Here is a 12,138-nt window from a genome sequence, read left to right on the forward strand (position 1 = left end):
CCACCGTGCGGGTGCCCATCTCCGGCCGCCCCGCGGGCGTCGGGAGCGGCGGGAGATGCGGGAGCCGCGGCCGCGCAACATCTCCCCGCCCTCCCCCTTGCCCCCCCGCGGCCGCAGGGCTCGATCCTCCCAGCTCGTCGCCGGCGCCTTGGCTCCTCCTTGTCCTTCCTCGCGTGATTTTTATCGCGTCCATTTTTCGTGCGAGGATAAATAAATAAATAAGGGCAGCTGCCGCCCGCCGCCCCCCGCCGCCAGCCCGCCCGGCGCCGCTAGGGGCGGCAGCCGGGCCCCGCATCGCCCCGCGCCGCTCGGCTCAGGGGAGGGAGGCGGCGGGGCGATGCGGAGCCCCCTCCCGTGACTCCGGCTCTCCGCCATGCCATGGGTTAGGCGGACTCCATCCCGCAGCCGAGAGGGCACCAGCCAAGCGAGGCGGCGCCAGGAAGCGGCGCGGTTCGGCAGAGGAGCGGCGGGAGGCGGCGGCGGCGGGAGGCGGGCGCGGCGCCCCGCGGTCCCTTCCATGGACGGCGGCGAGGAATTATGAGCCGCGGCCGGCGGCCGGGACTGGCGCTCGCCCGCTGGGGCTTCCCCTGCTGCGCGCCCTGGGGCGCCGGGGCTCCGCTCTCGTACGGCATCCCCCTCGGCCCCCCCGGCAGCCGCTGCCCCCGTCTCCTGACCCCCCGCCGCTCGCTCCGTCCTCCCTCTCCTCGCCGGGTGCTCAGGGTTGGGATAATCTCGCTCGCACCCAAACCACAGCGCTCCCGCGGCTAATCCTGCCCTCTCCCCTCACCCTCCCCACCCCGCCCCCGGCCCTTCCTCTCCTGGAGCTGCCCTCTCCCCTCCCTGCTCCCCCTGCTCGCCCCCCGGGGCCCCTTCGTCCCCGTCCTCCCGCTGCCGCCGGCGGCCCGGCGGGTGGGTGCGAGGTCGGGGCTGCCGGGCACCCCGCCCCTCCCCGGCGGGGCCGTCATTAGGCTGCCGGTTGATTACAGGGTATTGATTTGTATGTGCTTCTCCCGGCGCCGGCGGCGGCCGCTCCCGCTGGTGCTGCTGGAGTTCGGGCAGCGCTTCCCGTAGCGGCGGCGGCAGCTCCCACCAAACATGTCGGCTCCCGCCGGGCCCCGGAGCGGCCCCGCCGCTCCTCAGCCTCCTCCGGCCCCGCAGCCCGAGATGCCGGACCTCAGCCACCTCACGGAGGAAGAGCGGAAGATCATCCTGGCCGTCATGGACCGCCAGAAGAAGGAAGAGGAGAAGGAGCAATCCGTGCTCAAGTAAGGGCGGGCGCATCCCTTTATCGTCCTCCGGGGCCCACGGCCGCGGAAGTCTCTCCCCCGGCAGGGTCAGGGCGGGAGAGAGGAGTCGGGCGGCTGGGGAAGGGCAGGGGTGCTCAGCGCCGGGCGAGTGTGGGGCACGGCGGGGGCGACCCGCGGGAGCGGGCAGAGACGGGGCAGGGCTCGGCGCCTGCCTTGGTCGCGCTCCGCGGGGCGGCTCCGGCTCCGCACGCCCCGCCGCCGGCGGGAACCAGACGCCCAACATGGCCGCACAGGTGCCGTCCTCACCCGGCGTGTGCCATCGGGAGGATGGGGGTGGGTCGGGGCGGCGGTCGGCGCCGCCGGAGGGGGCGGACCGGCAGCATCGGGCCCCGTCCCGAGGGCGCGGCGGGCTCCGCGCTGGCGGCGGCGGCCCTGCCGGGCGGAGCGGCACCGCCGGGGCCTGGGCTCCGGCCGCCTGGCTGGGTGGGTTTGCCTCAGCCGCCATCTTCCCCCGACAACGTGTCTGCCGCCCGCCCCCGCCCCGCTGCTCTTTCCAAGCGTGAGCCCCGGCGCCGGGGGAAGCGGGACGCCCTCCGCCTGCCCGGCGCGGGCATGGGGGCAGCCCCGGCTCCGGCTCCGTCTTCGGCTCCGGCAGCGGCAGCGGCACCGGGAGCGATCCCGCTCAGCACCGGGAGCTGTCCGCGGCCCCCCGGCCCAGCTCAGCACCGGGAGCTGTCCGCGGCCCCCCGGCCCAGCTCAGCACCGGGAGCTGTCCGCGGCCACTCGGCCCAGCTCAGCACCGGGAGCTGTCCGCGGCCACCCGGCTGGGCACCGGGAGTGTCCGGGACAGGAGCGCGGGGCCCGGGGAGGTGCGAGCTCTCCCCGTGCGCTGAGCCCCAGCCCTGGGGGTACGCCGGTCTCCTTTGCAGGCGCGGGGGTCCCGCTGCCGTGCACAGCGTGGGTCACGCCCTTCCCCAGTCGGGCTGGCAGACACTGAGTAAAGTCGAGAAAACTATTCTCCTCCCTCCGTGATGGAGTAACCACGCTGACTTCGAATGCCTTAGTAATAAGCAATGCTGCTGCTGTCGTGGACATGACTTTGATGAGTGTGGTGAAGCTGAAGAATTTTTTGTGTACCAAAATTCGTGTTGTGTCTTGGACATGTTAACTGCAGCTGGCCTTTCACACTCAGCACCTGGAAGCTGTCTTCTGGGCTTTAGTTGCTGACTTTGGAAGTCCGTTTCCAAGATTCATTGCATTATTATTAGCATCATATGAACAACTTCAAATATCATTTGTGTGACAGCTCCTAAGCGTTAAGGAGATCTCCTAAAAACATTTCAAAGTCTGTTTAAAAAGGTTTTTTGTTGGGTGAACATTCTGAAGCATGTCAGTGTTATGTGAGCACTGGAAATAAAGTGCCATACCTTCTTTTGTCACCACATCTTAGTCTCTTGCTCTACAATTTGTTTGCTATTGGGATGCTTTTATTTTGAGACAATTTAGACTGATTTATTTTATTAAATTCTATGATATAGCAAAATAAATGCAAATGTTTGTCTAAAATTTCTGCACTCTTAAAAATCATTAACAAAGAAGGAATTGGAAGTTCAGTTGGAAGCTGCAGGAATTCAAGGAATTAAGTTTGCATTTTAAATATATAATAATAGCATTACAATTTTAAAGAAAGCTCCTGTCAACTTTTGCTGTGGACAGTAATATTTATGATCAAATATAAAGTACAATTTCAGTACAGCACTGGGATCAGCTTGAATGGTTAAGCTTGCAAATGAAGAATAAACTATTTTCAAGTAATGGCAAGGTAAAACTAACTTAAGAAGTGAAACAGAATTGTTTAAATTTGTAATACTCAGAATCTTGGAAGCAGACAATGGGCAAAAAAAAGGTCTTCATCAAATCTAAAGATAAACTTCGGGTGGGGTTTAGTTTCTCATTATGTCTCACTAAAAGGGTCCACTTGAGTTCTGTTTAAGCCGCAAGGGAGAGGGTATGGTGTAGTTTATACATAAAAGATGGCCTAAAGCAACTCTATTAGGAAAATGCTGTTGTCAATGGAATTTGAATAGATGGCCCACAATATTTTAGAGGATAGTGAGAAGTGAGCTGGTGTCAGATGAATAACTCACCAGTTTCATTTTTCTTAAAATGAAGTGTCTCCTTGAACCATCAGGTACATGTTTATTCTAAAAATATCTGTGGATTTATCAAGCACAGCCCTCCACCAAAGTCATACCATCATCTTTATGTAGATATTACTGAGTTTAATTCTCTCAAGAGATGTTTTCTTTCTGTCAAAAGAAGAGAAAGAATAAAAAAGAACCCCCCCATGTTTATATGAATGAACCACTGTTATTCCATAGAGATAAATATAGAGCTAAATCCTGCAGTCTTTGTTCAAGTGTAATTCTCCTCGAAGGCAAGCTTCTTTTGAAGTGGAAGGTATTTTTGCCTCAGCAATAAAATTGTGTCATTTCATTCCATGGAGAAATACAGCAGGATAAAAAAAAGATGCTGAAAACAAGAGTTGACATTTAGAGATATTAACACAAGAACTGTTCAAATGTTGAAGAAAGCAGCAAGCATGTATTCCCTCTATTTTTTTTTTTTATAATTTATGGTGATTGAGTGTCAGTATGAATGGCTAGTCCCTGGGCTCTACTTCCTTTCTCCATTCTATTTCTATCTTGTGTTTTTCAAATTCTTATGCTGTGCCCACCACTGTGGTATTTGAGCATTTTCCAAAAGAGCATTAAGTGGTGTGACTCACATCTGTAATGTGGACTATTTATTCTTTTCCTTTCACTCCCTGGGGTAAATATGTGTGGATTTAAAATAGATACATAACTTCTCCTTATGCTTGTTTTACTCTTTTTGGGGAAAGGAAATACAAATGTTATTGAGTTGTAATCTGTAGCAACTAATAGTGATCGGGTCAGCATGAATTCTTGCCAGGATCTGATGGAACATGATGGCATGGAAAGCAGAAGCTTTTCAGATTTGCTGTCTCCTTTGGCCTGGTTTGGTCTGTGAAATATGCTGAGCTACAGTTGTGCACTGTGTTCCTGTGGTGGAGCTTCTGCTTTAAAAAGGACGGGTGGAAAACTCTGCTGCTTTGACTGTCTCTCTTCTGGAACTTTTGGGACCCTTGGAGTGCATTTTAAGTGTTATGTCCTAGGAAGGTGTCTTTTTGACAAGGTTATTGAATATATATTTTGCATAATATTTAATATGCATAATGCGTGACAGAGTGAATTTATGTCTGTACTCTGTGTATAAGTCTTTGCTGTTTTAAGAATATTTACATATTTTCAACCTTTTTCTTTGTGGATGTTTTACTGACTTGGATAGAGCATAGAATTTTTGATGATGACTTTTCCTTTACATTATGCACATCCTTCCTCTTATAAAATCTGGTTTTGTGTGTGTGAGCTTTTTAACAGATTTTAGACAGCACAATGCCTCCATACAGACTGGTTTGTGTGATCAGTCTTGTGCTTTTTTACTTTTAATTTCTACTTTATTTCTGTATTAAATATATTGAGAGGATGCATACAGGAAAAAAATTACAGGAGACATTAGAATGCTGCCATTATTTATAAAGACTTCTGTTTCAGCCTGTGTGATGTGCATCTACACTTTGGTACTTGAAATATCATGAGTTTCAAACTCTTTGCTGAGCAGTTCTAAAGATAAAATGCTCTCCTCATAAAGTCAGAATCATAGCTCTGAAAAGATATGTATTTTAGCTTTTCATGGGTATGGACAGTTTGGCCCAGTCGAAGACAAATTTTCCCAAGAGAAATTTTGTTATGAAATCATCCAACTTTTCATAGATTTGCAAAGCATTACAGGTTTACCATGAGGTCCTTATAAAAGATATCTTTTAAAAGTGTGTGTGGATTTGTCAGCTGATTTACCTAAGGGGACAAGAAAGGTGGAAACACAGTGGGATAGGTAGAGGGTGGTGGCTCTCTGTGATCCACCAATGTCAAGTCCAGAGTGAGCTGTAGGAAGGTACAACTGACTGCAGGCTTGTGTGTGCTCAGTTACTGTGGTAGTGATTGTGCAGGCATGGTAAAAATGGGGTAGCTACACTGACTGAAACAAAATCTCTGACAAGCAAACCGTAAGGAAGCTGCGCTGTGTGGGCTCTGTATGACACTGTGAGTGAGATGTGGGGCAGGATGCTCACCTGGGGAAGAGGAAGCAGTTGTGACTGCTGGCCATGAGTCACAGAAGTGTAAATATCAGACTTACAAAGCTGTTGTACTTTTTTATAAATAATTATCCTACTTCGTAAATAATCGACTCTGATTTGCACTGTCTTAAAAGCATTGTGTGTTTCGGATTTGGATTTCAGAGCTGAAGAGAAGAAAGAGAGATATGTGGTGATTATTGATTTTGCTTTTGGAAAATGGAGATATGTATAGGAATTCTTAAAGTTTATAGAGTAAGGCAAAAGTATTTGCTTTTGACTAAATAGTAAACTAGGACTCCAGGCAATGTTAGTTAAGTTATGCTTCCATAACTTTGCACTGCATTTTCTCTGAATTTGGAGTGCTGATTAGAACAGTTTGTTGCTACACCACTCATTATTTTGCTCTTGTTTCTGTGCATTATAAAATAAAATGTGGTCAAAGTGACTCTAATAAGTTTATGCAGTATGAAATAAGTGATAGTGGAAGTTGCACAGATATACATATAGTTTCCTGCCCTGCCATGTCCTCTTTCCTTCCTCCTGCCTCATTCCGCTCCCTCATAATATTCTTTATCATCTCCCCTTTCTTTTAATAATTTGTACTGCTTTTTGGGCCTCTCTCAAAATTGTCATTATTCCTTGCTCTTCACTCTTATCATATGCTTTGACATTTTATACTGTAGATAATACTTGTCAGTTTGTTATGGCTTGTACCATTTGCTCTTACAGAAGACTCAGTGTTTACAATTGTTCTCTAAAGAACCTAACACACTTTCAGGCACTGTCTACAAATGATTAAAGTAATACTTCCTCTTAGTGACTAAGCAGAATATATTTGGAGATTATACAGAGTGGCAATTACAATAATTATTTGGCTTGATAATGTTTATGTTGAGTAAAGTTTTAGAAGACTGCAGTAGTGCTGGTGTTCCCACATTCAAGAAGTACTGGTAGGATGGCTTGGGTGTAGAAAGGCTTGACATCATACGGGGCTGAGAAATCATAAAACAGATACAGGATTTAGTTAACAAAGAACGCCCAAAAAAGACATTCAACACATGACAGTATGTGCTTTTTGTAATCTTGTCAAATAAATACCTTTCTGTACTTAGTTGGAAAAGAAAAGAGAAGAAAACATGTAATTTTACATCTAAAGGATGAGTGGAGATCATAATTGTAAGGTGCTGGGACTGTATCCTAGAAAGCAGTGACTGAAATGCAGTGGTCTCTGGAGATGAGGTTAGGGGACTGAATGGTCCATTCTGGGTTTTGTCTGCATGCATCTCTGAGCTGGGTAACATCTAAATAACTGAGAATGTCAAATAATTGATTTTTCCATTGAACCAGTGGCTAATTAGTGTATATATTGTAAGTGTCAAAATACACAGAAGTGATAGGTTACTGCAGAACTGGTGTAAAATGTGTTTTTACCCTGCCAGTGAAGTTTTAAAATACTTGCAACACATTCAAGGTTTCATAATAGGGAGGAAGAAGTAAAATAATAGCTTGAACTTGGAATTTTAGTCCAGTGGAATGGGATTTTCTTTAGCTTAATGCCACCTTTCACCCTTTTGCTTTAGTGGCTTTCTTCAAGTTACGTTGTCATATTTACAGTCAGTCAGAATGCTAGGGCAGTTTCTAAGACCATTAGGCCAGCCTTTTCCAAGAAGAATTATTTTAGTGTGATCTTTCCTTTTCCCCCAACATCTTCACCGATGATGCTTTTTTGACAGAAACTTGGGGAGATAAAACCCCAAGAAACACAGAAAGTGATGACTTCTGATCTCATCTATACCTGTTTTACTGCAAGAGATGTTATACATTGAGCTTTGAGGTGGGGATGATTTTTTAAGTTAAGTTTAGATCACATGGGCTGTTTTAATCACGTCTTACTATATCAAGGTTAATAGCTACAATTTACCATAGACAACCTAATCTCTCTAAGAGTGGGCAAGTCTTTCTTTTAATTTAAACTCGCCAGCAGGAAGAATGTCTTGAAGTACTAATTGTCTAAAAAGGGCATTCAAAAGCAGTCATTGTCCAGACAAAGTTATTAGTGTTATAAACCTGAAGTTCATATTGACCAATATTGTTTTCAATGCTTACTGAGCTTAGATCTCTTTAGCAGGACTTCATGGTGTAACAGGAGGAACTGTTGCATCCTTGAAGTAACTTTCTGTTGAGGGTATGTTATAGTTTATCAATAAAAACAGTTTGCACCAAATCTGGTAGTGCATTTGTAAACCCCAGTAACTTCATCTCAGGAGTTATTATACTTCTGGTGATACAGTAACATTGAAAAATCAGTGCTGTGCTGAAGAGCTGCTTCTGCAAGATATCATGTGGTGACTCTGTCCTCGTGTAGTTTCTCCAAGCTATGGTCTTGAATCTATAAAGGGGTCAGTAAGGATTGAGACTATAAGAGTTAATGTAACAATAAGATTGTACAGGGGAATAGCAGTGCATTTGAGAAGCAAATACATGTAATTTTTGAAGAGTAAGTGTTCAAAGCAATTTCTGCTGTTTTCTGTTATTGAAGGTGGAAGGCAGTTCTTTTATAGGCCTGAATTTAAGTATCAGCTGTCATCATATTACATGCTTGCAGAGTGGTCTCAGTTGCATTTTGATAAAGAAATCAAATTCATGCATTTTGATAGGGGAAAAGTAATAGTCATAATAATTAACTTCATGTATCTATATCTTTTGGAGGTTTTAAGTTTTGATGTGAGGCCTGAGGCCAGAAAGAATATCTTTGATTTAGACTTTAAAATCTTTTATTAAAAATTTGGTGAGATATCCTGTCTGTTCTAGAAGGAATTAGCAAGAGTTGAACTTGTGTTTTGAACAAGTCTGAGTGCTTCTATTTAGAAAATTCTTAAGAAAATCTTTAAATAACACATGAAACCTATTTTCTTTGTTTATTGTCTCTATGGGGTTGGTTCTTCCTTCTTAAATCTTATATGAGGTTGCTTAAATACTTCCTGATGACCTATTCTTTATTTGACATTAATATTTTTAAGGTGAAGCGTTTCTTATAGCAAATATAATATTGCATTTGTACACAGAATATTTAACAGGTCATAGCATTGCTAGGTATTCGATATAATGTGGCATTTTGGTTCTGTGTATTTTTGAGGGCAGACTTTCTTTGGAATGTGTACTATCTTAAGCATATGAAGAACATAAAATGCTTTCACCTTTGAATAAAATTGTGAGTTAGAAGCAGTCAACCTATTTTGGAAAATGTTTTACAACCATCTTTCATATAACTTTTCAGAAATGAGTACTCCAGTGTGTTAGCAAGAAATCTTTTTCCATATAGTGTTTATCTAACTCTTGGTTTATACATTTTTCTGATTACAGAAAGGATGAGTGAGAAGCAATGCTTTTAAAGCTGTTTAAAACCCAGAGAACACATAGAATAATAGAAAACATTGCTGGTTGGGACTTCAACAGGTCTTGCAATTCATCCTTTGCCTCAAGGCATGACCGACTCTTAAGATAGCAGTTCCTGACACTTACTTGTCTAAACTAGTGATTTGCAATTGTGAGACCCCACCTAACCAGTGAAGTAAGTACCGTTCATGGCCAAGGCAAGGACACATAGCAGATGATGCACTGAATTCAAGACACTCATCTCTGCAAGAGCTGTGTTGCCTGTGTAGCAGAAGGTGAAGAGTGGGACAAGCAGATCTTAGGGTAAAGCTCTCGTATACAGTATGAAAATTTTACATTTTTTCAAATGATAGGTTACTACTGAAAGGTATGAGAATAATGACTCCACTACTGACTCAGTCAGGGATGGAGATTTCTTGAATTCCCTGGATAATTTGTCTCAGTTACTCAAAGTCCTTATCCTTACCCCTGTAATTTTCCCCTTACTGTTAAACCCAAATCTCTTTCCTGCCATTTGCTAGTTGCTCTGTCCCCAATGGAAATGCAATACAGTCTGTTATTTTTCTGTATGCAGCAACCTTTTCTGTATTTCACAAATGTGATCATAGCTCCTCCTGTATATTCTCATCATTCCTTTCTGTAAACTCAACAGGTTATATTTTTTGACTGATTTTTTTGAAACACAGTGTCCAAACCCAGACACATATTCCAAACAGAAGTGTATGGGGAGAGCATGGGGATAAAACTGTGTCTTGCACAGAACCCTTTCCTTGTAAAGACAGTGTCACGTGTTTGGGGTTTTTGTTGTGATATAGCACTTACGGATTCATGGTCAGCTTGTGATCTACTACCCCTTCACCATGCTTTTCTGCAGAAGTCTTGTTGGATCAGTCATTCCTCATATTGTATTTTGAATTTTATTACCTCAGCTATGCACAGTGTTTGTCTTTAGTGCCACTGAGTTGTATCCTGTCTGTATCAGATGCCTCCTTATGAATTTTGCATTTGAGTACTTAAATAAAATGCACAACAGCCCTTGGAGCAAGAATGAGGACTTGCCTCTAGATAGGGAGTATCCTAATCACAGAGGTATTTAGGCTTTCTCTTGCCCGTCCATACATTTGAATTCCTGACTGCACAATTTTATGCCTTCATTGTTAGGATGCAGAATAAACTTTTCCAGTGTTGCCCATAACTTGTTCATTTGGGAAGAGAGAGCTGTGTTCAAATCTCTTCCTGATAAAGGAGGTCTTTCACCAACGTGAAAATACATGGCTGCTCTATTATTGTAAGGGAAACAGTTGCATCCGCTGCCATATTTATTCAGTAGATACAAGGTGTTGGTTGATTTACAAAAAATTTGACAAAAATGTGAGGTCCCAAGAATACGTAATTACTAGGGGTTCAATGAAAATAAGAAGATGGGTAATGGAAGGGATTGTCTCCTGACTGGAAAAGTTGACTCACACCATTCTACATACCAAGGAGTTCTTCTAAGGGAGAACCAACATTGGCATCAAAATAAATCCATCCTGAGGTGTGAGTCCTCATGAAATCAGTCTTCTTTAAGTTCAGAAACCGGCAGTTTGGTTAATGAAAATCATTGCCTCAGTTTTGGTATCTTTTTCCCATGCTACATCATTTAGAGCTTAAATTATGCTATTTGACCCCAGAAATTCTTTGGGATTCTTCTGACAAGATCTGAATACCTACAGAAGAAGACATCCATGTCTGAAATCGCTTATATTCAATTTGATGCAAATGGAAATAAAGAGGTGCCTTTAGGATGTGATCCATCTCATCTTAAATTAGACATTTCAAATAGGCCAGATGAATTGCAGAGCCTATTTCTGGCTGTGGACTTAAAAAGAAGATAGAGCGAATATGTCAGATGTAGAGGTCTATCTCACAGACTTCTGGAAGTAGGTAAGTTGAGTCTGCCCTGCAGAATTCTGCCTTTGAGAGTAACTCTTTACTCTTCAGTCTTATAAGAATGCCATGGACATTTTCCCTGCTGGCACTGACATTTATGGTTCCCTAGAAGCTGTTTGTCAATCTGCATATTTTGCTTATATTTCTATCAATTATTAATTAGGGTATGCTCATTTATCTATAACTTTACTATTTGAGACTCACTGCTGGGAACCTGAGTATGCTTCCCTTCTAGACTGTGGTTATTCTTAGGATTTGGTATGTTTTTTATACTGAATTCAGAAAGCCTTTGAAGAATGAGATCTAAAGGAAGACCTTGGAATACAAAATCTTTCCAGCATGTGGGATTAAGCATGCCCATCATCAAAAGAACATTGCAAAGAAAACCTTCCTATGCCATTCACCAATAAGAATGATTAACAGATATTTTAAGGTAGAATCTTAAATAGGTAGTCAGATTGCTAGATGGGAAGTTACAAAAAGGGTTTGTCTACTACTTGTAGGCTTAAAACAATGTAACATTTAAGACCCAAAGAAAGCTCTATAAACTCAGTTTGAGAGTTTCTTTCCTTAACTCACACACCATCTCTCTTTTACTATGTGTTGTTTTAATGGTATTTGTTTAGGTACTGTGTATTTACAAGCTGATATGTCACTTCTGATGGTAGTCTGTTAAAAACATACTGTTGTCTTGCTATGCCTTCTGAATTCAGCATTTTCTTGCTTTAAAAGTCTGGATAAACAGGTATCTATGGAATATGCTGTATGGTATTGAAATCAAATATATTTTTGCTGAATCAGACCCTAAGACAGTTTGGGAGCATGGGTTTTGATTCAGCATGCTTTCCTTAATTTGGCTAGTCATTGTGATTATGATTCATTTCATTCTGTGTAACCGACTGCTGCACAGTGAGTGACAGCTAAACCATGTATTATCTAACAGATAGAAAAATAGCATCACTGTTACGTTATAAGGCTGAGGATTATGCTTTTGTCAAACATGTTTTCTACTAAAGTTAAAATGCTTCAGGAAAATCTTGCTTTTTTTCAAACTACTTCTAATGTTACAGTAATGAAGTGATGAAATACCACAGTAAACACTATGAACTGTTTAAAATTAAGAACTCAATTTTATTTTATGGATAGAATGAAGCAGCTTGTTCTGGTTTTTATTAATGTGTTGGCTTTTTGGATTGGTAGTAAGATTATGCCTGTTGATACTTTGATGATAGTCTGATTTACATATAAATAGTAAGCTAAGGAGGAGCTAACTTTAAGTGAATGGTAAATATTTCTCAAGTGTTGGTACTACTTCCATGCTAATACATATCACATCGGAAGATA

At 43.6% G+C, this 12,138-nt stretch overlaps 1 protein-coding gene across 36 annotated transcripts in view; it reads left to right on the forward strand.

Annotated features, from left to right (window-relative positions):
* The first annotated feature begins 601 nt into the window (after positions 1-601).
* RIMS2 (regulating synaptic membrane exocytosis 2) overlaps positions 602-12,138 on the forward strand; it is a 456,084-nt gene continuing 444,547 nt past the window's right edge. For all 36 annotated transcript variants that reach the window (XM_048329132.1, XM_048329133.1, XM_048329166.1 and 33 more), the window contains exon 1: positions 602-1,265. In XM_048329132.1, coding sequence (XP_048185089.1) covers positions 1,096-1,265 — 170 coding nt within the window. In that variant the 5' untranslated portion in view covers positions 602-1,095. The remainder of the gene's footprint in view (positions 1,266-12,138) is intronic.

This window comes from Corvus hawaiiensis, chromosome 26, assembly GCF_020740725.1.
Source record: "Corvus hawaiiensis isolate bCorHaw1 chromosome 26, bCorHaw1.pri.cur, whole genome shotgun sequence".
Lineage (NCBI taxonomy): Eukaryota > Metazoa > Chordata > Aves > Passeriformes > Corvidae > Corvus > Corvus hawaiiensis.